Below are 27,704 nucleotides of genomic sequence, written 5' to 3' on the forward strand. Positions count from 1 at the left end.
TTCGTAAACGATGCCTTGTTTTGTCTTTTTAGTCCGAAATATCAGCTGATATAAGTATCCAGTTTCTAAGTATACCAAAAATAAAAACAACAGATTTAAAACAAACAAACAAACAAACTTTTTCAACCTCTACCAGTTCCACCAGTGTATTTTAGAGGATGACCTGGATTAAACTAATGTACTCTGACTTTTATAATCCATCACCCAGTTCCAGACGTAAATAAAATTGTTGGTCCCCTTACAGCTGAACAAAACAACACTTAAACTCTTGTGAAAAGGGGATTTAGTTAAAAGCAAGTGTCTGATGTATATCTGCATGCCTTTATTATGTGATAGAGTAAACAAAAGAGTGAAGAGATGTGATTTGTTGTTACTCTGAGCATTATAATCATGTTTCAGACTAAGTGTTCGAACTTAATTAGAGTCACAGATGCCTTTCAGTTTTTCAGGGAACAAACGAGCAAAAGCAAGAGCTGTCTGAGCTCAGGAGACTATAGATACACTGTATATGTTAAAGGTAAGCATCCAAGCAGCTCCTTGTTCCTGTCACCACAGTTGCCACTATTATTAATAAAAAGCATGTGGTTCATGGGACTGTAGCAAACCTCCTTGGGCGTGGGTACAAGAGGAAATGCAACCCCAGGTTAATCAGACAAGTAGTGCAGATGGTGGAAAAAAAAAAGAGCAAACCATCCAAGCTGAACTCCAAGGTCAAGGAACGTCACTTCCTGATCGTTCAACACGTCACATTTTGAATCCTAATTTAATTTGTTGAAGAAGCTCCACTATTGGCACAAGAACACACACAAATTTGCCAAAATGCATGTTGATGGGCCCCGAAGTTTCTGAGACCGATGAGACAAAACTGGAGCGTTTTTGGCCAGTCACATTAGTTGTTTTTTAGTTATTGTGGAAGGGTACCAACAAATTTATCTGCATCTGTAAAATGTTAGCCAAAAGATCTGCAATGTTTCGCAAAATCCAGACATATTGTTCATTGACCAAATGAACACAAAGAAGGACGAACATTTATCAGCACTGTAAAAATAAACTGAAATGAAGGAAGATGGTTTCAGTTATTAAACCTTTCAAACATTCACACCAAATTTCTCTCTTTCTCTCTCTGTGGATTGACAGCCATGTCAAAATCAGTTTCAGAGGATTTATTTGGTTAGGTTACATCTCCAGACATAAATACAAATATTAAAGGATGCAATGGGCACTTTGTAAATAGAATAAAAACACAAATTTAATATATGCAAATATTTAAATATGTATAAACATACATTTGTACGCACATTTTCAGCAGTTCAATGACAAACAAAAATGATCCAAAATGACACGATTTATGTAGATTTACAGGCATTTCTATGATGTACTCGTCTCATTTGCCTAATATGAATACTTAATATGAACGCGGGGATGTTTAAGTCCACATTGTGTGTTTCTGCAGTTTACAGTGACATTTAGAGAAAACTAGGGATTTGTTTCTAGCTACAATAGGAATATTATACCATTTTCTATAAAGTTTGAATCTGCCAACCAGGCCAATACACAAAGAAAAACAAAAACCATCCATAGAAAACAAGAAAACAAGTGGATAAACATGCACAATTGCAAATTAGTGGGTTAATGTCAGAGTAACATTCTTTTGCTTTAACTATTACTTTAAAATTCACACAAAAGTGAAAACAAAAAATCAGCACCCATTCACAATATATTACACATTTGTAATTGTATAATTTACAATTCCTACACCATCATAGTTGGCCAAAGAGACCTTGTAGTTTAGCATAATTCTATATCTCACCAGTGAAAAACCAAAAAAAAGATAAAACATAAATATATATATATATATTTATAAAACAAAATCCTCTGCACAACTGCAAACCAAACAGAAGAAAAGGGAAACAAAGAACAAACAACACAGCTTTCTTCACTATTTTCAAACCCTTTTTGTTTCCAAAATTTAAAATCTGAATATGGCATGCTTGTATTATTAGATATTAGTTAATATACAATGAAAAAAAATAGTTAAGATATAGGAGAGAATAAATGTTTTAGGTTGGGTCGAGATTTAATGTATGGCATTGTAAATGCTTCCATTATTAAAAAATAGTTTTAGATGCGGCTATCAATTTGTCATATAACTACATTTGATATTTAATGCGACCAGTCTGCACTTATTAATTACAGAATAAAGGAAAATAGAAACAGACAGCCATATCTAAAGTAACACCATTCCATTTCAATTAAAAAGGATTATTTCAGTATCTGTGTGAAATAACATGATTAGAAACCATTAATTTACATCTGATTGTCGATACAAAATATCTATAAATCAAAATTATCTATAAGGTATAAAAGCAGAACACACATTTCTAAAAAAATACCATCACAAAGAAATCTGAGAATGCTATATACCACTTGTGGCGAGGCCTTTGAACAGAACGACACGCCAGCTCAAATGATGCTTTACTGCGCGCAGATCTGATTATAAGGCTACATGCCATGCCGAAATCTACGTTTTACGATGAAGAGTGAACACAATATCACTGACTGGTAGCCATGTAATAAGTGCTGCTTTTATAAAACCTCTTTATGTTCATTTTGTTTACATTGCATTAGGGAGGCATGAAATTTAGCCTGTAATTATTTCTAGAAATATGGCTGTATAATTAGGTTTGAGCCGATTTATTACCTATTTGGCAAAGTTTGGTATAATCCTAAACAACAACCGAACACAAAAAGAATCATAAAAGTAGTAGACTTTTTAAAATTCTCTCTTCTGATGTTACTGAAACTGTGTTCATCCGTCCTGAACGTTGGCCGCTGTGTAAAGACATTTTAATCAAAGCAAAAACAACTTAAAGTACGCATTAGTAGTCTTACATTTCAGAATGTAATTTTCCCCCTTTTTTTGTTTTTGTAAAACCTGCCACTGGCCTGGCACGTTTATTCGCCCAAGCAGCATCCCGCATCGACTGCGACAGGTCCAGCCTCGTGAACGTTGACACCAAGTTGCTTTTGGGGCAAATGAATGAAAACAGAATCCCTTTCTCTTGCGGCCAGACAAAAGTTTGGTGTGTGAAAACAGCAGAAAGAATTTCCTATTCAAGCTCAAGTTCTCCCTTGAAAGAAATCTTAACAGAAAGTGTGAATATTGGTGTCTTACAGGCCAGGTGGAATAGTCCCTCTCACTTCTTTTCACAGACAACGGTCATTTCATCTTCCAAGGGGTTTCATGTATTGTCCTACCTCCGATTCATGTTAGAACATTGAAACGTTCAGGACCTAAAGGCAGAAAAAGGCAGAATTTTACAATTAAAAAGAAATTGTGTTTCATCCTCTCAAACCCCAGCCGATTGAGGTTCGTCCTGAGCCTGGTTCTGGTTCTCCTGGAGGTTTCTTCCTGTTTTTTCTTTCCACTCTCACCTATATGCTGCTCAGGATGGGAGACTGCGACGACGTGAAGATTCAACACAATCTGCTGGCTTCCCTAGATAGATAATTTTTACTACTTCGCTCTTTCTAATGTGTGTGAATGGTTTTGTACTGCACCCTGAGACGACTTTTGTTGGGACATGGCATTATATAAATAAACTGAATTGAATTTAGCAATTTAAATCAAATTATTTTCCCCCTTCTGTTTTAAAAAAAGCCGATTTTTCACAGAATTTTCCACAACAGAAAAACATGTAAATAAATCCAGAACGAAGTGGAAACTTGAACTTAGGTTTACAGTTTATGTATGAAAGATATTAGTTTTATAGACATTTTGCTTCTCTTTTCTCTGGTTTGAGAATTCATTAGAAATGATTTGAAGCCAAATGAGCTGTCCTTGTTGTCTTACAAAAAATACCTCACCGTAGTTTAACTTTCAAGTCCAAGAGAGGTGATTAGTTGTTTCATTTTTAACTCAACAGCCCTGCAACTTTATATCTAAATCTAAAACGGATCTTTATCACTACAGCTGATGTTTTCAAAAATCAAACTATACATGTCTAATGGACTGGACAAACAAAAGCCTCTACATAAACCTCTTGTTACATGCAGTGTAAAAACAGGAGTAAACATTTGATCTTGCAGCTTTTTGTGCAGCTTCATCATAATAAATCGATGAGAATTTTTTTTTTCTTTCAAAATCACCCCAAAGGATAAACCACAACCTTAATCTTTGGTTGTTTGGTACATTAATGAAAACAACATGGCATATTTTGCTCAAAAAACAGTTTGTAACATCAGCTTTTTGTAGTTTTACAACATATTTTTTATTTTAACTGCAGCTACTTTTGCATACAAATAAAAAAATGCTACATTTTTTAAAAAATCAGTTAAGATCTATTTCAACTTCAACTTCAATTTTAATTTTTCCTGATTAGAAAGCATTAAGTAAAAAAAAAATCCACCCAGTGACACAATAAACAGTAATTAATAAGTGGAATCTCCTTACCGAATCATCCATAATTGAAGAAGGATCAAAGTAATCTGTCTTAAGTTCGGTCCTTTCCCGTCGATTCTTGGATGCCGGCTGAAAAGTAAAAAAAAACATCAACAACATGACATGGAAAGAAGATAAAAAATGACACTTTAAACTTTGTCATTAAAAGAGGTTAAAGACTAAATCCAAAGCGCCAAATGGATACATATTGTTGTGATTCTGAGATCTGCTATGACTGAACTTTTGATTTTTTTTTAACCTTTAAAATATGATTGTAGAGGTAAGAATGATAATTTGATCTATTTATAAAACTCTGTTGGCACTTCCTTTACAGGTCCACAGAATTTAGATACACATTTCCTAAATTACCAAATCGATGTCCATTGTATTAAAGTCCATGCCCTCGTTGATGTCCTCCAAGCGGTCCTCTGATGACATCATCACATCCTCTACTATTGGTTCCTCATCATCTTCCATCAAACCAGACCCTCGACGACTGCAGAGCGCACAGAAGAAATCTGTCAGTGGAGATCTCCCTTCCCCCACCCAGGCTGTTTATTATCTTACTGTTAAATCTCATTCATGTTCGTTAAAGACAGAAGGCGTCTTACATTGCTTGCTGCATGTGGTTCCTCATCTTGGCGTAGTGCATGCTAACCTGGTGCTGACGGGCTTCAGCTTGTTGCCTCTGAGTTAACATCCAAGTAACCTGGGTACTGAGGGGCAAGGCTCAGTAAATACATAGAACTTAAAAACATACTTAGTTTACCAAAGCAGCACAAGATATTTGAAACAACAGCAACAACTGCAAGTTTTTAAACAAAGGTTTGTGTACTTGTAGTCCATGGCAGCCTGGTGTTGATGGAGTGGGTGCTGCTGCGGAGGAAGAGCTTGATGAGGGTGCTGCTCTGCTGGCATGCTGAATGTGGGCGTGTAGCTGTCCTCTGGCCTCATCTTGTTTGGATCCCTCAGCACCGTGGAAGTGAGGTGGGGCGAGTGCATCATAACTGGCGTTGGCACGCTCTGCTCGCGGTTCAGCCAGACCGCATCGCTGCTGCTGCAGCTGTTCTCCTCTGCAAAGACAAAAAACAAACTCCTTCAGATTTACCCAACCACTGCAGCGGCCAAAATAGGTGGATGTGTTGTTAAACAGCAGGGGATGGAGGCAATGAACACATTAAAACTTGATCCAGCACACAGGCCATGCCAGGTTTCCATCTTTAACACATGGAGCTAATCTAAACATGTCTAGACAAAAAAAAAAACAAAAAAACAAAATCCCAACACCGAAAACAGCCTGAAAATACATAAAGAGAGGAAGTAACAACTGTTAAAAGGTGTAGAGAGCAATAAACTAGCTAACAAAATTAAGCTATAGTATTATATAATACAGTATAGTTTCTGTAGTATATAAAATAAATAATCATGATATAAAACTGCTCACCTTCGGGCAATTTTCGTTTGCTTGCAGTGGCTGGTTTGGACTTCTTGCTCCTGACGGTGGAGCCTCGACTGCTGATCCCACTGATGACGGACATGGTGTCATCGTCTCCCCCAGCCTGCAGCGAGTTCCTGTATGTGATGAGGGGCATCCAGCAGTCCTCCCTCTGAAGAGCCATCTGAAACGTCATGAAGCGCTCCAGGTACATGTGACTGTAGGAGTCAGAGCGACAGTCCCGTGTTAAAGCCTTTTCACAGTCCTCCGTTAGGTGCACACAGTGCCACAAACTCACACTGTCCTCTTGTCCTGTCGAATCAGCTTGCTCGAGAACTCGCTCAGGATATCCAAAAACGCTAGATTAAGTGGTGGACCCCCTTCTCCTTGAGGGCTGGGTTCTTTAAATGCAAACTCGATCCCGTCTCTAAAGCCAAAACGAGGGCACGTTCAGAACAGCTTACTTGGCCTATTAGAAACACAAACTGTAAAAACTAAACGAGGCAGTTACTCACTTATGCAACATGGCAATGGCCTCCCGCGTCTTCAGCTGATCCAAACCAAACGTCAACGAGAAGCGCCGAGCGAGCTCTTTGATGCCACAGAAGGCTGAAGACGAGCGGTCGAACGTGAAGCCAAGTTCAGACAGCATCTCATTAAATAACTGGAATTAAAAAAATATATATCAGTTTAATGATTTCACAGACGAGAGCATTTGAATCTTTTAGTCTAATTAACTGAATTAAAGTACACATTAAAGTACTTTTTGTTGTCATGAATCAAATGAAGGTAACACATAGCAACAAACAGAATAACTCATATATATTGTATGTTTTTTTTTTTCTTTTGGCGTTTCCTGTTGTTTGGGGATACCTTCTTTCGTATCACCTTCATAGAAGCTCAAGAAAAACTGAGTTAATACTACAAACTATATTTTCTTAAAAAGGTTGCAAAGTTTTCTAAAAGCAACTAAGGCTGTATTCACACCTGATAGTCCGGTGGACTCGGTTCGATTGGGGACTAAAATGTCAACATTTGTTCCATTTTCAGCTGCTGTGGTTCACATACAGACTGCACCGAGTCAATCGAGACAAACCCTTTAAGCGACCCGTTCCCCCCCTTCACTTCAACCGAACCGAGATTTTTAGGAGGACAAAAGTTTGTTTTTTTGGTCCTCATCAGAGTTCGATTGCGAGTTCACACCTCCCCAAACGAACCGGACTTTCTAGGGAAACGAACTAGAGTTTGATTAAAGCGGACTAAACAGGGCTGCTGTGAACGCAGCCTTAGATATGTAGCTTTTTTTGTTTGTTCGAACATTTCTTTAGCAGACAAAAGTCATAAGAAATTGGATTTGTGAGTGTGCCGAAACACTCAGAAAAGGTTGGGAGATGCATCTTTACCATTATGTTAAACTCCATTAAAGACTAAAGTAGAACTGAGGAGACAGTAGGCTTTGCGAGTACAAGAATATTACCTTTTGAAGGCTCATTATGAGCGTCTTTGCACACTGTATTTTGTCGATTTGTCTCGTTTTACTCATTGTTTCTTTGATGATATCACCGTAATCGTTGAAATACTGAGAAGGAGAAGAGAAGCTGTGAAAAGAGCTGCAGATGGAAATAACTCCTCACATCACTACATGATTTATACCTACTCTCATGTACTGTTTAAATATATCTGCTCCAGTATTCATTTCAACAACATTGTAAATGATTAATTTGCAGTAAGCAGCGAGAAGGTTTCTCCGCTTGTGAAGAGCTTCGATTTTACTGGCTTCATCATCCTGTTGTCCATCTGAGGAAAACAAAAGATCAAAACAGTATTAATAAATAAATACAAAATACGTTGGGTTAACACAAGACCGGGTGACAAATTCTAACCTGTGCTGTTGCTGTCATCATCCTGATCGATGAAAACGTGATCCAGGATGAAGTTGAGCAGCTCTGCCTGCAGAGAGGAGTCTGGAACGTAGACCAGACACTCCAGCTGTTCCCGGCCTGACGCCATAATCTGGTGACTGAAGATCAGCAGCAGATCACACAGAATGGTAAAAGCCTGGAGAGAGCACATCACATACGAATACAGGCGGACCAAATTTTCAGTTGTAGCAAAGAAAGGCAATGTATAAACATAAAAACAACAAAAAAAACATTAATCATCAACATCCCACCTGCTCTTTAACTGCTGTGTTGATGCTGCTTAGGTAACGCTGACACATCAAGCAGAAAGCTCTCATTTGCTTTCTCAGGGTCACCATATCACCCTAAAATAAGCAAATGATCAGTGAGGCAGTCCTGGAACGTGGCCCATATTAATACTTTCCAATCAATAAATTAACTATTAGAATCATCAAGGTGTTGAGACATTTAAAATGTATTCTTTAAGGAAACAAACACCCCCACCTCTGAACCAAATACCCCAACATGTTTTCATGGCCAATACCTTTATGGAACTGCCATCTGAAACCTTAGCCAGATGCCACAGCACGATGTAATGTGTGCACTGCATCGCATGAATCACAATCTGAAAGAAAGAAAGAAAGCCAAGAAGGCAGGTTTACTCACAATATATTATTTAATGTTTTATCATAGACTTAAGTGATCAAGTAACTCAAAGAATTACACAAGTTTCTATGAACTGCAAAACGATTTATTTATATCCTAACATCTGTAAGCTGATAAACAGAAGCTATTCATTAACATTTCCAGGCATGTGAGTGTACAAAAACACACTAACACAGGAGGTTCAAAAGTAGCCAGCAGCCAGCATCAAACGCTGTATAAAATCTTAATGTAGCTGCATTTGTGCCAGTTACTTTTCGTTGATTGACCAAAAATATTTTGTAAGCATTTGTTTAGAGTCCCTGTGTTCTCCCTGATCTGCATCACCATGCAAAATGTAATTTTATTCACAATAAATGGTAATTTTCTTCCTGCCTGAGTTTGTTTCGGATCATTTTTTGTCGATCCATGGGCGCAGCCATCTTTGAGCAAGCAAGCGCCGTTGTTGTAACACCACCACTGATTGGACAAAAGTTCTCATTTATCTGCCGAGGATTCTGATTGGTCGATGTTGCGGGCGTGACACTGCGTAGTTTTCCAGGCAGTGGATGACAGACGCCATGTATATTTTAGGGTGAAAACGGATTCTACCAAACAAAAACGAATGCCCCGGACAAACTGTTTCGAATCTCCAGTCAATATGTTTTTATTCATATGTGAAATTTCTAATTTTGATCAGCCCCCTACTTTTACTAAGTAGCCTCCTACTCCTGAAACTCCTGAACCCCCTGCTAACAGAGACGTGTTTAACATTTAAGGTTAGAGACTCCATACCTGCTCAGGCATATCCCCATTCTGCAGACCCGTGCTGAGCAGCCTGTAGTTACTTGTGAAGAGGTCCCACTTAGACAGATCATGTGCGCTGGAACAAAAAGTAGAGAGCACATGTAAATCAAAGGTCTGGCAGTACTTGAAACAATGTATATCACCCGCTGGCTTTCATGCTAGAGTTTTAAACTAAGATCATCTTTTTTTGAGAAATGGCAGAGTTATACTCATTTTAGTCAAACCTTGAAAATAACATCATAACATAACATCCTGCGCTCAGAGTATGTGTTGGAGATGACTCTTAGCTACTACCACATTCAGTTTCGACCTGATATCTGATATCTGTGTTGACTAGGATCAATCAGCTGTGGCTACCATCTTTAATTGGGTTGACTCTTGTAGATGCACATCCAATAATTACTTTCTGGGATTTTTTTTTTAATCTGTTCACTGATTCACAAGATATTTTGCTATCTGACAAACACACACACAAACAGACAAGAGCAAAAACATAACTGTCTCTTTTTCATCGGCGGGCGATGATAAAACAAGTTTATTACATGATATGCAGTAATGTGAACGGCATTCTTGGTGTCCTTCTCTATAACCACAACCTTTATCTTAAATATGAATGCGTGTAGCTGAAAATGATTTCTTAATATTTCTACCTTCTACACGTAACACATTGAAATCTTGTGAAATGCGTTACTTGTGAAAAGCGCTGATCTTCTTAAGCGTTGCCAGGACCTGGTAGGCATCATCTTCATCTGGTTCTTCCCCCTGACAAACGACAGATCAACGCTCTGAAACCCCTGACATTCCCTTTGCTCTGGCGCCTGCGTTTGTGCTCTGAAAGAGTCACGCACAGCAACCAAACCAACGCAATCACTGCATCACCGACCTCTTGCAGGAAGTCCTCCAGGAGTCTGTTGAACTTGTCCACCAGCTCGTCGAGAAGTTGCGAGCGAGCGATGTCCACGCGGTTGAAGATGGTGAACTCGTCGTTGCAGAGGTAGTGGTAGGTGGTGGAGCAGGCCTCCAGGACTTCGGTGTCTGTGTGCTTGTCCACAACCTCCCAGATTTGTCGCAACAAGGCATCCAAATGCTAAATGTAAGAAATGATTGTTTTACTGGCACTGAAAATAATCTGCACTTAAAACAGAGTTTAAAAAAATAAAACAAGTAAAACCTCACAAACCTTTTCTAACCGGCCTGTAGTGTAGATGTCAAGATCGAAGTACTTTGGTATTTGTAGCAAATTGGTCACTTTATCAATATCAACGCAGTACTATGGCAAGAAAAAGGTAAATGGTTAAGAATTATATTTGCCAAATTAGGAGTCAAACCTTAATAAGCTATAGAGCAGGAAAAATAAAGCTACCTTTGCTAATAATAGAGGCAAAGCGACTGCAAACATCTCTGTGATCCGTGTCCGATCATCCAGCTGCGTTTTCTTCTCCTTCGCAGTCAGGACCTAATCCAAGCACAAAATCACATCCTCGTTAAAAAAAATGAAATCATTCAAGGATCAAAGTGAAACCCTCTCAATGCTGAGCCATCCGACACCCACCCTCTTCCCTGTGCCTCTGCCTACAGGAGGGTGGCATTCACATGCCTGCCGAAGCGCACAGAGCATGATCTCCACCAGAGCGGTCTCCTGCCGATCGGTCAGAGCTTTAAGAAACAAAACAAAGACAATCGCAGCAACAATGAAATGAGATTCCTATTATTCATACACGGGCTACAGTTTGAGCCAGTGGTTAGCTACCCTCCTCTCCTGGCACGGGTTCATCCAGCAGCAGGCTGATCATGGTCTCCCAGTCCTTCAGCAGCTCAGAGGCACACTCCCACAAGCTATCCACCAAGTAGGCCCCATGCTCGTGGAGCTATAAAGCATTAAATGCCAAACTCAGTGAACAATATACAACTCTCTACAGACACAGGAAATTGCTCAACCAAAAAATCTGAAACGACACAAAATCAAGTCCTAAATGACTGCGGTTATAGTGGGCATTTCTGCCACGGGGCGTTGAAGGAGCGGTCACCTCGCTCTCCAGGAAGAAGAAGACTGTAGTCTTGATGAGGCTGCCGTTGAGGCTCTGCCTGCCCCTCCTGGGTAACTCATCCTCATCTGGACCTCGGTGGCTGAAGAGCCTTCAATCAGAACAAGAAAGACACTGGTGGGTAAAAAATGCTATCCGTAGTCCTTCTGTGAACGCTACAACGGCAGAGCAGAGTTTTATGTTTCACTTCCACCGAGGAGGTCAGGTTTTCAGTCGTGTTGGTGTGTTTGTCTTCCTGTTAGCAGGATTACAGAAAAACTTATCATGAACAGATTTGGATGAAAGTTTCAGGAAATGTTGGGGTTTGATTTGGACATACATTCACTATACAAAACTTACATTTGTGTACAACATGTACCTCGATGCAGTGAGGGACACAATGGAATCAGTGTAACACATCGAACACAACACGTTGTGTGTACTGTAGTATTTGTTTCTTAGCAAACTTATTACCTTTGTTTCTAAGAAAATTAGAGTCCCTGCAGCAGCTTAATACGGCTGCCATAAAATGTGTGAGTCTAACTAAAACTGGCATGCTCCACAAATGAGAGTTACAAATATTTCATATTGAGCTCCCGAAACAGACGACAGAATAAAGAACTTGTGTAATATTCCTGCAAGTCCTTCTTTTCTTTGAGTAATTTAATCACAGAGTTCAACCTAAACTAGACTTTGGTGAAACAAAACAACCTCTTCACAAACTGTAATATTAAATACAAGGCAATGAAACTTTTGAGCTTATTATTGGTGCTTTAGTTTTATTTTTGATTACACAGCACACGACTCACTTCTTGAACAGAAACTCTCCTGCTGAAACGGCGATGGGGCGGTGTGCGGAGTAAACCAGATGATACACACTCTCACAGTCCTCCGCGGTCAGAACCTCATCACTGCTCCTGTCGCACAAAGTGCAGAAATTCTCCGTGATAAAGAACAGATTAATCTGTCACTGAAAAATAACCGTGCTACTCTCTCTGACAACATTTTATTGGTTTTAGATCAGGAAAAAAAACATATTCAACTGAATAAAAACATTAAATACTGTAATAAAAAAATACAACATCTTTAAGCCTTTAAAGAAGTCTTCATGTTTTGTGCCAAAACTCTGAAAATCCTACAAAAAAAAAAAATGACAGTGACTTTGAGTCACATAGTGGTAAAAATGTTATATGTCTATAGTTTGATTCAAGAGGAAGGGAGGTTACTTACTGTAAGATAAGAGTCAGGAGTTTTATAGCCTGCACTGCTACATCATTTTCTTTATCCAGGGTCATAGACACGATGCGATCCTGTCAGAAATAGCACATCATCCTATCATCTTCATTTTATGTATATAAAGACAAGAAATGAAGTGGGCGTTGAATGAATGTACGTTTCAGCTGTAAAACGGATGAAAGCAGCGGCGGTCTCACCTTGAAGCGACTGGTGAAGAGCTCCAGTCGTGAACAGAGTTCTCTGCTGTAGAACAGACCCTGCAGGGCTGTCAGGCACTTCAGCCGCACCTCACCTTGCTGCAGTCACAGTCAAAATGGAGAAATATTTCCCATGTTGGAAAGTCATAAACCTATTTATCATCATGTGTCCCTATGGACTAATAAACAGTATTACACAAAGCATTTACACGTTTCGTAAACTATTTCCCTGCAGTGCTTTCAGAGTAGTCTGTTAGCACAAAAGAAACCAACTGTGACACAATTGTACATTTTTTTAATGATATTTTATATATTAAGTATTCTAACTTCCTCCCGTTCTATATAAAGTTCTTCTCCAGTCACATAAGTACAAAGTAAATCCTGTTCGCTGTACTTTTTCATCTTTTTGCTCACCTTGTCATGCATTGTCCAGCCTACATACTTCAGGTAACTGTCATTGAGGAAGGCATCACTGTACAGCTTCATCCAGACACCAATCTCCTCGATACAAATGGCTCGGATTTCGGCGATGGCATCACTGGAAAACACAAGAGCCGATTCAGTTCAGTCATTAGGCTCATGACAAAGACGTGCAATCAAACTAAAAAATTAAAAAAAAAAACTTCACTTCTAAAACATTTTGGCTATATGTTGACAACTTCTTACCACTAGGTGGTACCAGAATGCCACAAAGGAACATTACAAGAACTCAACAACTTCTCAGGAGACTCCCGTCAGACCAAAGTCTTATAATAAAGTAAACAAAGTGAGCCATTCAGTAAAGTGATTTACGTACCGATATCGGTGAACAAACACGCCCTTGAAAATGGCGTTCATCATGTTTTCAATTTCATCTTGATTTTCTTGAAGCTGAAAGAACAAGCAGGACTTTTTAAAATCTCTCGTAAAAAGGTCTAAAATTTCCATTCCTCTGCGTCAAACTGGGGCCTGTAAGAAGATCTGCAGGAAAACCTGTGCTGGTTGTAAGGTATTTTAACAACAGGAAAAGGTTAAAGCCTTAAACATTTCCCATGGAAAGTAACTGCTTCTGTGGGGATGCAACTTAAAAATAATTTTAACGAACCACAACCTCCACATTTTGTAGGAGCTTGAAAATAAGTAAGAAAATGTAAATACATTAACTTAAAAGCATGTAGAGCATAGGATAGTTTCTGTGGTATTTAATTGGAAGCTATATACATTTGTCTTTTTTTCACACTGAGGATTTCATAATTTAGCCACATTTAATATTTTTTTTAAGTCAATTAAATTTTTAAACATAAAATTATGGATTCATCTACTTTTTTCTAAACATGGGTTTCCAGTCTCATGCTAATTTCAACCAAATGAAGGCAACCAGCTCACAAGGAGGTTGTTGTATAATTTGATCCCTATTAAAACAAGAATTTCTCAATTTGTCATTTAAAGCTGGCTTCAGTAATTGTTATCAAAAAGAGGTAATTATATAATAGAACATAGAACAATTCAAAAATAATATTACCCTGAAAATGTGCTACCAAAGCAGTATTATCACACAAATAAGGCGAGAACAGAATAACATGAGGTTCTCCAGAGTGTAACTCTGAAGCCATGTGCTCTAATATGACAGGCATCCAGGAGATGAGTCAGTCACAGAGATGTTAGATAAATATTACACACACACACACACACACTGAGGCGGCTGTCAGACTGTAAGAATTTTCATAAATAATCATCTGTGGCTGTGCTGAAACAAGCAAAAATAAATCTAAGTTCTAAAACAATCAGAACTGTTCTACACAAAGTTAGATAATTTGGTGTTTTTAAGGCAGCAATAGAGTAAATGTGCTTTAGATTATTTCAATCTAAAGCACATTCAGATGAATTAAGATGTGTGCTTGGGAGACATTAAAAAAGTAAAGTAAAGGCAAGAAAAATATCAAAGTATTTCCATTAAACCTACTGAAATATCAAAAGTTGAACAGTGAATTGTTTTTTATGTGGAGCTGATTTTAAGTTATTTGTACCGTGTGTATTGTCTTACATGCTGCGGAAAAACATCAAGAAACTCCAGTTTTAACATAGACAAATACAAAGGTTTGGCGTTGCAGAGTAGTTCTGTCAGATTTGTAACTTCTCACCTCTTTCCTCTTCTGCAACAAGAGCTCCAGCCTATCGTTGGCTCTTTTCGCAATGACTTTGTTCCTTTCTGCCTCGTATTGTCTCTGCGTGTTGTCCATATTAATGCTGAGGTTCAGAGCCACGTTCACCAAGGCCGTCATCAGCTTCATGGCTGGTGAGGACAGCGGGGTTGAAACACAAGCGTCAAAGCCGTGCCGACACAAAGGCGCGGACATTCACGGAGCAGGAAAAGCACAGCGCCGCACTTCCACTGACCTGCTAGTGTGCTTGTATGTCTAAATGCTCTGACCTGTGAGTCAGACAGGCCAGTGAGTAGTGAGATGACTGTGTCCATCATGTACTCGTCGTAAATGATGCTGTACTGGCACTGCCGCACGAGGACTGCGATGAAGTCACAGAAGTTGATCCTGAATCTCTTCCACTGTGGTCCTGAGATTGTGAGCGGATAATCGCCGCTGTCCTGTTCGGCAAGATCAGGGAAACAATCCGATTCAGAGCAGAATAATCACATCAGATTCATCCTGTTAGAACCCTGCTACAAAAAAAAAAATCCTACGCTGCCAGATTTCGGTGTATTTGTAAGTTCTATAGTAAAACGACGTCTGCATCACCTCGTCAAACTCCTCTGTCATTTTTCGGATGATTTCGGAATTCTGCAAATGTCTGAACATCTCTCTGCTCACAGCACCTGCATGGGGAATCACACCATTTCCACAAAACCCGTTACACCGATACAGTGAGTGACACAGAAACCACTGCACCACCGTGTCAGACAGCTACCTTTACAGCCCGAGCACTGAATGAAGAAGTTGATCAGGTCTAAGAGAGCCGTGTCCCGGTCTTGTTTGTAGGTCTCGATCCAGTCATCAACAACAGACTAGAAACAAATCAGAACGTTTTACAAATGCACTTTAGTCGTATATCAAATTATAACACAAGTTTGAAATAAAAAAAAAGATCTTAAAGCATATTATATATGATCAAACTATCACCAAACCACGGCTCAGAGATTAGATCCATTACAGCTGAAACAACTTTCTAAACAAGAACAAATAATTTCACATCTGTCGTAACAGGAAAAAAATGAGCTGAGTGCACTCACTTGCGTGGCACTCCTTCCTATTTTAACCACTTCAAATAAGGTCATATTCTCCATCCCGTTCTCCTGATGATGGCCGTTCACCCAGCCGGCACCAGGGACCCTTCCTGTTCCCGCACCTTTGGCCTTCTCTCCCGTCGCCTTCCCCCCCCTCTTGGCTGCCTGTCCAGGAGAACAATGTTAAATTGTAAAATGAAAGCACTTCTGTGTTTTGGGAACTCTGAGAACAGTAACGGCGCAGCAGAAGAGCCTCATCTGGTTACCGGAAATCAAAAAGAAGCCACAGCGGGGGACTTTGTGACACTGATGACTTTTTGTGCAAACAGCGAGCCGATAATCCATTTCTTTTAAAACAAAAGCAGCAGCAGCACAATATCCCACTGTCTCTTTGCTCTGTTGTGCTCTGGTAACCAGTTAATATAGTAATAACACACATCCACAACATATTGGGTGATGTGTAAGCTTGCCCAAGCCTTGCTGGACATAAAACTAAAAAAAAACATACCATTCCCCTTCTTGTTCTTGCTGGCTTTCCATCCGGATCCTCAAGGTCAGTATCTGACGACAGCTGAGATTCTGCATCTCTGCGCAGAAACAAATGAAGTCATTGTAACGACAAAAAAGCAGGTCAAATAAACAATATTGGAAACAAAATTAAATAATGGCGCACAAGTTTAAATGATGACAAATGTCTATAATTCACTGCTTACTGAGGAAACTGAAACTCTGCGTGCAAATCCTGCGCTGCTATCATTTCTTCAACATTTTCCGGAACTGCTGAAGAAGGAACTCAAACCTCTTTGGCCCCTCAAGCAACAAACTATTTCTTTGCTGACACCTGGAAAAAAAAGAAACAAACAAAAAAAAAAACATCTAATTTTTTTACAGATTCATCAGAGTACAGTCAAACAAAGACACAAACTGCACGGAGCTCAATTGGAGATGCAAGGGCTGCCAAAATTATTCGGCCAAAATCGATAATGTATACTACAATAATTCGTCAACATCAGTATTTTTCATCAGCGCATATTTTTTTAGGATTCTATTTTTGTATTTTCCTGAAGGTTTCAGTAACAAGTCTGCGCTGCGTCTGTCAGTCAAGTTCCTGTCGGCTCCATCTGAGCTACAGTTATGCTTTCACAATATCACCGTGGCTGCAGTACCGTCGACACGATTATAAAAGTTTTCAAAGACCATAAATATGACCGCGTATACGTTCTGCAAGGCTTTTTTGAGCTTATGGACAGCAGCAGAAGAGCAATGCACCGAGGAAGAACAAGACAGCTGGAGGAAAAACTAAAAAAAAAAAAAATAATAAGTTTGTTGTTTTTCTAACTGCTAAATGCTCTTTGTTAAGTTAAACAGGTTGTCTGCTTGCTACATTTTCCACTAAATAAATGTTTGAGCTTTAAGAGCAGAATCCGGACTTTTGTTTGATTGATTAACGCTGTGCCGGTTTGGTGTTGTGTCAAGTTGTGTTACCCTGTCGAGATCTAATCCCCCAGCAGCTTAGTTCTGTTTCCCCCGTAATCTCTATCGTTTTAAAACACCATGTTTTAAGTAAAACTCTTAAAGAAAAGATCTGAATCTCTTCTATGTTTCTTGTTGTAGCAGGGAGAACTCCTACAGATGGCTGGGGGAACATATCTCGACACAACATGTGATTTAAACATTTAGTTATGTTGATAATGTTACAGCTAATTGTATAATATTTAAATGAGACAATTTAATTTACCACACAAAACTATGCATAGCACAAAACATAAGGTAATTTGTGTTTGGTTGATTATTTCTTTGTTGTAACAATGCTTCTTAGCAGTAAATCTTATACTGTTGGAAAGCCTGTTTATTTCCCTTAAATGGTGCCTCATTTGTTAGGAGAGTGCCTCTGTGGGTTTGAGAATACAGTTAATTGTTTGGGTTGCAGCTATGAAAATCTTCTCTGCCATGTCTAACAGTTTACTCTGCTGCTGCCTCTTGTTCTGAGCTTCTGATACCCGAGGTGAGCATGGACCCTGCTACGGTGACCAGATGCTGTCTGCTCCAACCGAGCCACATTCGACTGGACAGGGCTTGAGCCAGCTTCAAGATGGTATTCAGCAAAACCAAGCTGCAGCTTTGTTAGGAGTGAGCCCTAATACCATCTACAAGTGGAAGTTCCATACAGAGGGGAAATGGGGAGTGTCAGAGAGGCTGTGAAGTGGGCATTCTGCAACCAGCAGCAATCCTATATCTCCACGGTCGGAAGATATCCTCCAACACTCACCCCACCACAGAGCGGGGTTTATTTGAGACTACCTCAGGAATTTGGGAGTGGAGAGGATGGAATGGCCTGCCTGCAGTTCTGACCTCAACCCCATTGAACACCTGTGGGATCAGCTTGATGGTCCTGTTCGTTTCAGAGTGACCAACGCAACCACACTGGCTGACTTAAGCTAAGGTTGAGAATGGGATGCTATCACACAAGTGTGTGTGTAACCAGGAGGAGAGGAGGGCCCAGGCTGTTCTGGCTGTGTATAGTTCTTCCACATGTCACTGAGGACCCTCTTTGTTAAATGAATAAATTGTTAAATCGCCACGATGTCTTGTTGCGTAAGACTTTAATCATCCAATCTAATAAATGACACCATAAAGTCAAAAGAAGAATAATCTGTTTGACATTAAAAAAGAAGATTTGGTAAGTTGTTTTTTTTCATGGGTGCAACCCAAATACTTAATTCTGCTGCCCAAACCACAAATGCATTTTTCAAATAAATGTGGCACCATTTACTGGGAAATAGTCTTCCCAACAGTATAAGATTTATTACCAATAAATGTTGTTACAACAAAGAAATAATCAGCCAAACACAAATTTCCTTAGTTTTTGTGCTAAGTATAATATTAAATGTAATTCATGTAATTCATATACATGATTTGAAAAGTGTAGTTAGGTTAAAAGAACATCTGGTAAAACTATAATCTCCATTATTCTATTTTAAATGGTTGTGTGTGTTTGTGATTTCAGGGCCTACAAAGGAAGCAAGTTAGAGAGAGGAGGAGTTAAGACCATTTAGGCTTTTATAAATCAATGTGAGAGTTTTAAAATCAATGCTGGGGTGCTCAGGGAGCCAATGGAGTGAAGACAGGACTGGTGAAATGTGCTCAAATCTGTGTTCTAGTTAAGAAACTCATACGCTCTGCCAGTCATCAGGTACCCCGCTGGTATAATGGCCTGGCTAAATGAGGAGATAGAAGCCACTGATATCAAGCTCCTCACAATGCAAGGAGGGTTTCAGCCTAAGTCCAGCACCCTGAGACTGTGCAATAAGAGAAAGGAGGGAGGCAGAGGACTAGTGAGCATCAGAGCCACTATACAGGATGAAACAACCAAAATCCTGGAGTTCATCAGGAAGAAAGCCCTCAATGATGATCTGCTGAGTGAATGTCTCAGGCAGCAGAAACCCAATGTGGAAGAGGAGAAACAAGAGGAACCCTCATGGAACAACAAGCCCCTGCACAGCATGTACCACCGGCAGATTGAGGAAGTGGCTGATATCAACAAATCCTACCAGTGGCTATAAAGGGCTGGACTGAAGGACAGCACAGGGACACTAATCACGGCAGCACAAGAGCAATACAGGTCGGGGTCTATCATACCTGGCAGGAGCCAAGATGCAGGCTGTGTGAAGATGCCCCTGAGACAATCCAGCATATAACAGACATAGCAGAGGCAGACAAAGTGTACATGGAACACCATAACCAAGTGCTGGAATAATGTACAGGAACATCTGGACCGAGTATGAACTGGAAGTCCCACAGTCAAAGTGGGAGACTCCACCTAAGGTGGTGGAGAATGGCAGGGCTAAGATACTGTGGGACTTCCAGATCCAGACTGACTGACAAACAGGTGATGGCTGACCAACCGGACATTGTGGTGATAGATAAGATACAGAAGAAAGCAGTGGTGATAGATGTAGCAGTCCCAAGCGCCTGTAACATCAGGAAGAGAGAGCAGGAGAAGCTGGAGAAATACCAAGGGCTGAAAGAGGAAATAGAGAAGCTGTGGAGAGTCAAGACCTCAGTGGCACCAGTGGTCATCAGAGCACTCGGTGCTGTGACCCCCAAACTGGAAGAGTGGCTCCAGCAGATCCCAGGAACAATCTCAGAGATCTCTGTCCAGAAGAGCAAAGTCCTAGGAACAGCTAAGATACTGAGGAGAACCCTCAAGCTCCCAGGCTGGTAGAGGACCTGAGCTTGAAGTGAAAAGTGCAGCATGTATGTACGCATGAGCTACAGGCCAAAAAGAAACAGTACCATTGTTCTTCTGTGGTCCAAACCAGGTAACTGACCCGCTGGTATGAATGAGCACATCTTAAGTTCCTGCCATCCACGCAGAGTAAATACTGCAGGCAAACTCAACACTTTCCAGTAATACAACTCTGGTGCTAACTTAGCAACATGTCTTAACAACGTAACTCAACATAACTTAGCAACATCTTACATGGGAATATAAGATATGTTCTGTCAGTTTGCCAAAACAGCAAGAAACAGGGCAAAAACAGCAACAATCCATCTTCAACAATCAGGGAAAAAAAAAAAAAAAAAAAAAAAGAGTGATTTCCTCAGTTTTTGCACTGACTCACTTCTACCCGTAATAGTATAACTTTTGCAGACTAACAATTTAAAAAGATGATTTTGCTTCAAATTATGTTAAAAGGCTGATCAGGTAAAATTAAACATAGTTAAGTACTAAACTCCGGTACAGTTGTTTTGGAGTTCTGATCTAATTTAATTAGTTATGATGATAACAAGTAGTTTCAACCACTGAAAATGTTTAGTAATAATCTATATACAGATGATGATTTAACATTTTACAGTAAATCATACTATATTATTACTGTACAAAACACTTATTCACCAATTGCTGCTGTTTTAGGAAACAAAGTAATTACTGAGAATCCTGGTATGAATATATATTATAAAACATGTCTGACACACTCAGGAAATATATTTTAGTCTTTTCTAACTGTTGGACTTTTAATAGACTCAACTCTATGTTTTAAGTGGACTGAAATGAAATCAGCCAATCAGCAAAGCCTTCTGAAGAATCAAATAATGAAGGCATTGACTAAGCTGTAAACAAGAGAGTACATTTTCTATGATACTAGTGTGGTTAAGTTATACTCTGCTAAATAAAACTGTAAAATATACCACATGTTCTGGGGTTTTTTGTAACGGGTGGGGAGTGGCTCAGGAGGTAGGGGGTCATCCTGTAACCAGAGGGTTGCCGGTTTGAGCTCCCGCTCAGTCCGTCTCAGCTGTTGTGTCTTTGGGCAAGACACTTCACCCGCCTGGCCTACTGGTGGTCCGAGGGTGTTTAATGGCAGCCACACCTCTGTCAGTCTGCCCCAGGGCAGCTGTGGCTACAACGTAGCTTACTGCCATCAGTGTGTGAATGAAAGGATGAATGAGTGAATGACTGATTGTAGTCTGAAGCGCTTTGGGGTCCTTGGACGAGATAAAGTGCTATAAAAGTGCAGGCCATTTACCATTATTTTTTAAAAAAACCTCACTATTATGCAAATAAATAAACAATTAGGAATATTTTAACTCATAATATTTAGGTTATGCTTGTCATGAACAGTGGATTATCAAAGTTGAAGAACATCAGAAATAAAAAGTAGTTATTTTCTGTAAGTTTAGCATAATTATATTTAGACTTAAGTGCATTGTTATGTTGTTGATTCACACAAATCTATTAGTTTTTACCTTTAAAATATATATTTTGAAGGAATAAAGACCTATTATCTCATTTATTAAATTTTTTTAAGTTAGGTTTTAAAACACACAGTGAGCAGGACAGGTTGGTCGAACAGCACCAGGAAAGGAAACCAACTTACTGGTTCCTCTAGTTTTGAACCAAATTTTGTTGGTAAACCTTAAAGCCACTGGGAGCTGTCAGCCCAGCTGATCCCACATCAGTTCTGACAGGTAGTGTTGTGTAGTTCTGAGGTTAAACTGAGGCACAGATGTTTGGGATGCTCACTCTCATCTCTGACCGATGGGTTGTTTTGGATACGTCGACCGAACTGCTCTCTGACTAATCCCAGCTTTGTTATCGATTTTTAAAAAAATGTTAGCTCAACACAGTAACAATCTACTCCGCTATTTCTATTTAGATTAATGTTTTCGCTCGTCGATCTGCATCGTGGCATTATTAGTTTCCTCTTTATGTGGTTGCCTGTGTGATTAACGCCACGATAGTTTCTATCTTCGCTAGCGACACCGTTAGCCGTAGCAGGCTAAGAGGAAAAATTAGCATACTCGAAACTAGCTGGCAGAAAAAGGCACCATTATTTTTTTTCCGAGCCGATTTTAAAATATTCTCGCACGGGCGTACTTCCAAGGTAATAACTGCCGATGACATGAACGCAAAGTCCCCGGCAAGTTAAAACAAAAGTCTAACAGCATCAATAACAAACTCCCTGGATGTTAACGTTTAGCTATCCGCCATTTTACAACTTACCTCGTTTTAATTCAATGACGGGCAGAAAGCAAAGAAAAACAAAACGCTCCGGGCTGTGCACAGATAATGCTTTCATCAAGTCAGTGCACAAACTGTCACTTTCTAACTCATAATTAATGGTTTGTTTTTTAGCTAGCATTAAGGAGCCCCTTGGTGGCTAAAATAGCAAGGTACAGTGTGTATTTTTTGTCGCTGTGCATGCTCCACATACACCACCTGTCGGTGGGAGCGGGTACTGCAGGCAAGAGGGCGCCATGAGGACTGACACCAATACACAAACAACTAACACTTCTCAGCTTTAATAAGGCTTTGTGCTGGAAAATATCTACATTAATTAAATTATAATGGTTTCTGCTAGACTGTGTGAGTCACTGCAGCTACATTAAAATCAAATAAGCAGTTTATTGTGTTTGATACACAGTGACTTAGAGATATCTAATCATAGGGAATATAGAGACCATGTTAATGCAGACTTTCCTATGAAAATGTTAACTTAAAGATTTGGGGATTGTTGACAGAAGGTTGGCATTCTTTACTTGATATATCTTGGGGATGTTTAGAAGCTTTCATTTTGTTAATTTTTTAATGTTGCTCTGTGAGTCAAAATTGTGGTTTTATCAAAAGACATATTTTCCAGATTGACTAAATATTGTAAACTTGTAATCTTGGAAGGATTTTAATTGATTTGTCCAGTGAGCAGGGGTGCAGTCTGTTTTCTTCACATAAATGGCTCCACGATCCATGTAAATCTCCAGAAATATGTGATCTGTAGAAGGACTTTTAGTGGATTCCAGTTCAAAAGTAAAGAAATTAAATGTTTATTATCCAGTTATCTTAATATTTCTTGTAATAAATTGTAAGAAAAGTGTTTGGCCCTTGAGATCATATTTATGAAGAAATACAAGGAGTTCATTCAGGGTCAGGTACCACAGCTTTAGTAATTAAAGGCCTAGCATTCCTGAAAGGAATGCATATCGCCCACCACCTTTTATCCCATTTTAAATTGGACTTAATAACCCGTTTTCACATCCAATGATTACAGCCATCTGTGCTAACAACTCTGCCATCTGGGTAAAAAAGGTCAAGGGTTCATATATATTGTGTAAACTTCAGTATCACTGAAATTACTGTATCCACTGCTAATCTGTCATATTATACACAAAAAAAATATGAGTGAAAAAGTGAAACCACACAGAAAGCAGAAATAATAAACCTACCAAATCCTGATTAACACACAAAGTAGCACATAGGTCGTTGTCCTTTAATCAGACGGCTACACTGTTACCAGATCAACATGTGGTGCCTTCATTTGCAACAAAATGTGGCAAATGAAGGCAGAATAAACCAGATTTCTGAGTTTCAAATATGCAACACAGCAGATAAGCTACTCTGAAAATACTGTCCACATAGCTCTGGAGAAATGGCTCATGCCTGACGGCCTTCTGCTCTGAGGCAAAGCACTGCCACCAGACAAACAGAGTCTAAAAGACCAAAAACTACAAAAAAAAACCAACGAAAAAACAACAAGAAAGACTAAATACCTCAGAAGTCATTGCAGCTGTTCCCTTTTCCAACAAACAGACTCTTAAGACTACATATAAACACACCACGTAGAAAAGTCACAGCCTTTTCAAATTTTAGGGATATAATCAATATAGTTTATTCAGAATAAAAGAACGTAGAGCTCTGACTCTTTATCCCAAACAAGTGAACGAATATTAAAGCCCCGACTAACATGGAGGAGGAAAGGGGGAAAAAAATGGGATAAACCAGACTTAAGTATGACATGACTCAATATATGAACTGCACATTTAAATAAGTAAGATGTTATTTTAAAAATCAAAAAGTTCCATTTGGCCTCAGGCCTCCCAGTGATCTAATTAGACAACCCAGGTTGGAAATAGTTCATTGTAAAACTTTATGACTCGGTTCAAACAAAACACACAACTCTTTTCACAGCTTTGACATTTTATTGTTCCGTTAATTGTGTTTTATAAGCGCTACCAACTTGAAAAGCCACGAGTTGTTAGTGATTTTGGCTAATTCTGTCATTTATGCCATCTTTAAAAAAAATTTTTTTTTTTACCCTTTTACATCAAAATGCGTGTATACAGTGTGATCGGTTCAAAGTTGTGTTTGTCTAACAGGGCGGTGGAAGGTGTGACGGAATCAGGATGCGATGCACTGCAGTGTCGAGAGAACTGGATTCATGCAAGGAAACAAAAAGAGAGAGAGAGAGAGACAGAGAGAGAGAAAGAGAAAGGTCAACAGCTCAGGCAAGTCGTGCTTCGATGGAGGTTTAATTTTCTGCTGGCGGGTTTCATCTACATGAACTCGTTGAGGAAACTGTTTACTGTTCCCTCGGGGGTGTCCTCCAAAGGCTTTCCGTGGCAAAACGAGGGGACCACAAGAAGGTCTGGGTCCTTGATCTCCAGTTCAACATCTAAGTTGCTGTAAAAAAAAAAAAAAAGTACATGGAGATTTAGCAGGGGCGTTCATTTGGAACTACCTGTTTCTGCACATGCAACAGAGTTACTGAAACTAACCTGAAAAGGAAAGATGTGGTTTCAGTGAAATACATCGTGGTGACTGGCAAACATCCCATGGTTACAGACATGGAGTAGGAACCTGGAGAGAAAAATCACAAATTAGGTTTGAATGGATTTCACTGCAGCTGTGTATTATCTTCACAGCAGCCACTTTACCTTTTATGCTTGTCAGTTTTCCTACCCAGACGTTGACTTTCATCCCCTCGCCTTCAATGGAAGAACTCCCAGAGGTCACCGTGGAGGAATACTTGGCGTCATCAGGAATATCTAGCGGATGCAAGGTCATTTGCAGTTTCTTTTTCTCGCAGCTCTGGTTTTTGCTGTCGATCTCGTACAAAATCCCCTGTCAGTCACAGAGATACAGCAGATTTGAGTTTCAGATCCCGAAAGCAGCTTTGCTCTTTATTAGCTTCACTCTTTGAAGTGGAAGAAGCGGGTGACCTCTTCGAAAAACATCAGCAGGTCCAAGCCAATCGAGGAGTTTGTGGGGTGGCTCTCGTTCGATCGGAACCGCAGCTTCCTGCCCATCGAATCATAAGTGTACGCACCCACTGCTCTCACCTCACCCCTAAAGGACGTCTGGTTGATTTCAAGAGCAGAAAGAGATGTTTGTAAAATGCATGACGTGTCAGAGGAACAGAAGGTGCTCAGCTGCAACAAATGAAAGGACTCACCACACTCATTAGGCCACTCATATTGTGTGAATCTGAAAGAAAAAGTCTCACTTAGACAGGCCTTAAAGTGCCGAGAACATTTCAAATGACAAAATATAACAAATGCCCAAAAACGAAATAACTGCAAGTTCTTACGGCAAGGCTGATGGTGATCTGCACGGCTGGCTGTCAAGCACGTGAAGACGAAAAGCACTACGGCTGCGAACATTTTCCCGGTGCAAGCGGAGTCTGAAAACAGCGTTAGAGATGGCGAAGAACAACCCTCAGTGCACCTAGCTATCAGCAAATTCACAACGCCTTTTTATAGGAGTCGAAATCGTCACGGACGCCGATTGTTGCGTAAAGAAGATGCAGGAAAATACCCCCCCCCTGCTTCAAACACCAAGCTGTGTAAACATGTCTGCTTCTGACCCGGCGGGTGGTGACCCAGTAAAACATTTATTTTGACTATCGTTTTGTTTTTTGTTGTTTTGGTGACTGCGCAACTGTCCTCGGCTGGTTTTGTCCAGCCCTCAGCTGCATGGCTTCACTCTTTCTAAAAGAACCTTCCAGAACGACTACGGGGGAGGATGGTTATGGGGGGTGCAGCTATGTAAAAGCCTTCATTTTACAATATTTACACGCTTAACATGCATAGATGTTTCAAGAAGTGGGGTCAGTGGAGAGGAGATCTGACAGTTGGATGTGGCCTCTTTATGCCACAGTACTAAACCTTTTTTTTTTTTAAGGATCTGTCAAAAATTACCTTTCTGGGCCCTCGTTTGGCTAGAAATGAGCTTGGTCTGGACGAAGACTTCTGCCCTTTTCTTCATATTCTATGTTCTATTACAGATGTCACGGCTGATAAGGTACTAACTACTGATAACTAATTGAAAGAACATTGCTTCAACAATGCTATCCCGTTAACTAATGACCCCGCTGAGTTCATTCTGACCAGAAATGATGTAACTGGTCCATCTGCCCACCTTTCTATGAGTTACTGTCAATGTGTGGGGTGGGGCATGATGGGAACTGAAAAGCATGTCTTTTTCATCCTAACCCTGACATTTTGCAAATGAAATCAAATTTTTTTTTTAAAAAAAGGAACCATTGAGGATAATTTTCAGCTTTTCTGCATGTGAGCTTCAATCCACTTCCTCTTTTAAAAAGGTTTATGAACAAATTAAAGCTGTCCAATGTTGAATGTCACGGCCTGAGTTTGGGGAATGTTGAGATGGTTCTGGATGCGGCGAGCCGTTGAGCATCAACATCATCACGGGGAGGTGGTGATCCGCTCCATCCAAGTCTTAGCTGTCCGTATTTAGTCAAATGAGTAATTAAAACATAGTCTCACAAGTGTTTGACAGTGCTGTGTTTTGCATTGCTGACTAATGTCGCCGTCACGTCTTCTGTTGAGACTTAAACTTCTCGTCTCGCAGAAACACTCGTGTGCATTCAGAGGAAGTTAGATACAGAAACTTGTTCAGAGTATCACCAAGGAATTGTCATATGAGTCATTTGATGGGAGACTGGTGGAAGAAAAATAAACCGAGGCCTGAGTTCCATGAAGATTGGCACTGCTCGTAGTCTCACAGTCAGTTTTCCTTTTCTTCTTCTTCTTTGGTTCAAGTCTGTGCTAGCTTTTTTCTGATCGATGCACCAACACCCACACACTGACCCGAAGATCTGATGCTCGCTTCGGCGTTTTATTAACTTTGCGTTCTTGTAAAAGTTTTCATTTTAAAGACACAAACAGACACACATATAACTGGCCGCACCGTTTCAGAGGTCACTGCAGCTGTCCCAGTTTACTAGTAGCTTTTGACAGCGCAGTCGACAACAAGTGGGATTCTTTGGAAAGGTTATGAACAAATAATATCTCACCTGCTGTGGATAGCTTCTGGAATAGCCTAAGTTAGGAGAAACAGAGGTTACTTAATGTACATAGACTTAATGAATATATAAAAGTTAGTAAAAGAACCGACTGGAGGCACAGCTGGGCATGTGCCGAGAATCTGATTAGCAGCATTGAGAGGAAGATCATTAAAGTTTGTAAATAGTATTTCTGTTGATATAAAATTTAAGTATTAGCCA

The 27,704-nt window shown here is 39.8% G+C and overlaps 2 protein-coding genes across 2 annotated transcripts; both read right to left on the minus strand.

The window, feature by feature from the left end:
- Positions 1–1,148: 1,148 nt before the first annotated feature.
- stag2a (stromal antigen 2a) lies at positions 1,149–22,616 on the minus strand. The gene is made up of 34 exons (XM_017435874.2): positions 22,409–22,616; positions 16,614–16,741; positions 16,409–16,487; positions 15,907–16,065; positions 15,585–15,681; positions 15,416–15,492; positions 15,060–15,264; positions 14,804–14,955; positions 13,480–13,553; positions 13,098–13,221; positions 12,684–12,782; positions 12,481–12,560; positions 12,060–12,167; positions 11,254–11,362; positions 10,977–11,094; positions 10,779–10,882; positions 10,590–10,682; positions 10,407–10,496; positions 10,110–10,313; positions 9,918–9,988; positions 9,215–9,302; positions 8,322–8,402; positions 8,050–8,142; positions 7,760–7,934; positions 7,534–7,673; positions 7,354–7,455; positions 6,392–6,540; positions 6,175–6,303; positions 5,886–6,094; positions 5,277–5,514; positions 5,053–5,157; positions 4,811–4,937; positions 4,454–4,531; positions 1,149–3,294 (listed from the first exon to the last, which is right to left on the minus strand). Exons 2-34 carry the CDS (start codon positions 16,655–16,657, stop codon positions 3,271–3,273), a joined length of 3,825 nt encoding a protein of 1,274 aa, XP_017291363.1. The 5' UTR covers positions 16,658–16,741; positions 22,409–22,616; the 3' UTR covers positions 1,149–3,270.
- A 1,748-nt stretch (positions 22,617–24,364) lies between these two features.
- epd (ependymin) lies at positions 24,365–25,916 on the minus strand. Its single transcript, XM_017435856.3, has 6 exons — positions 25,767–25,916; positions 25,632–25,663; positions 25,399–25,536; positions 25,114–25,300; positions 24,955–25,036; positions 24,365–24,859 (listed from the first exon to the last, which is right to left on the minus strand). Exons 1-6 carry the CDS (start codon positions 25,837–25,839, stop codon positions 24,733–24,735), a joined length of 639 nt encoding a protein of 212 aa, XP_017291345.1. The 5' UTR covers positions 25,840–25,916; the 3' UTR covers positions 24,365–24,732.
- Between the last annotated feature and the right edge of the window lie 1,788 nt (positions 25,917–27,704).

This window comes from Kryptolebias marmoratus, linkage group LG13 (genome assembly GCF_001649575.2).
Source record: "Kryptolebias marmoratus isolate JLee-2015 linkage group LG13, ASM164957v2, whole genome shotgun sequence".
In the NCBI taxonomy this organism is placed as follows: Eukaryota; Metazoa; Chordata; class Actinopteri; order Cyprinodontiformes; family Rivulidae; genus Kryptolebias; species Kryptolebias marmoratus.

Excerpts from the sequence above, each read along its gene's own strand:
- stag2a (XM_017435874.2), bottom strand. The coding sequence starts at position 16,657 with ATGATAGCAGCGCAGGATTTGCACGCAGAGTTTCAGTTTCCTCA. Across the intron at positions 16,066-16,408 it reads CAAGAACAAGAAGGGGAATG|GCAGCCAAGAGGGGGGGGAA; the intron begins GTATGTTTTTTT and ends TCTCCTGGACAG. Across the intron at positions 12,561-12,683 it reads TCTTCACCAGTCGCTTCAAG|GATCGCATCGTGTCTATGAC; the intron begins GTGAGACCGCCG and ends TATTTCTGACAG.
- epd (XM_017435856.3), bottom strand. The coding sequence starts at position 25,839 with ATGTTCGCAGCCGTAGTGCTTTTCGTCTTCACGTGCTTGACAGCCAGC. Across the intron at positions 25,537-25,631 it reads TGAGTGGCCTAATGAGTGTG|ACGTCCTTTAGGGGTGAGGT; the intron begins GTGAGTCCTTTC and ends GAAATCAACCAG. Across the intron at positions 25,301-25,398 it reads TGCTGATGTTTTTCGAAGAG|GGGATTTTGTACGAGATCGA; the intron begins GTCACCCGCTTC and ends TGTGACTGACAG.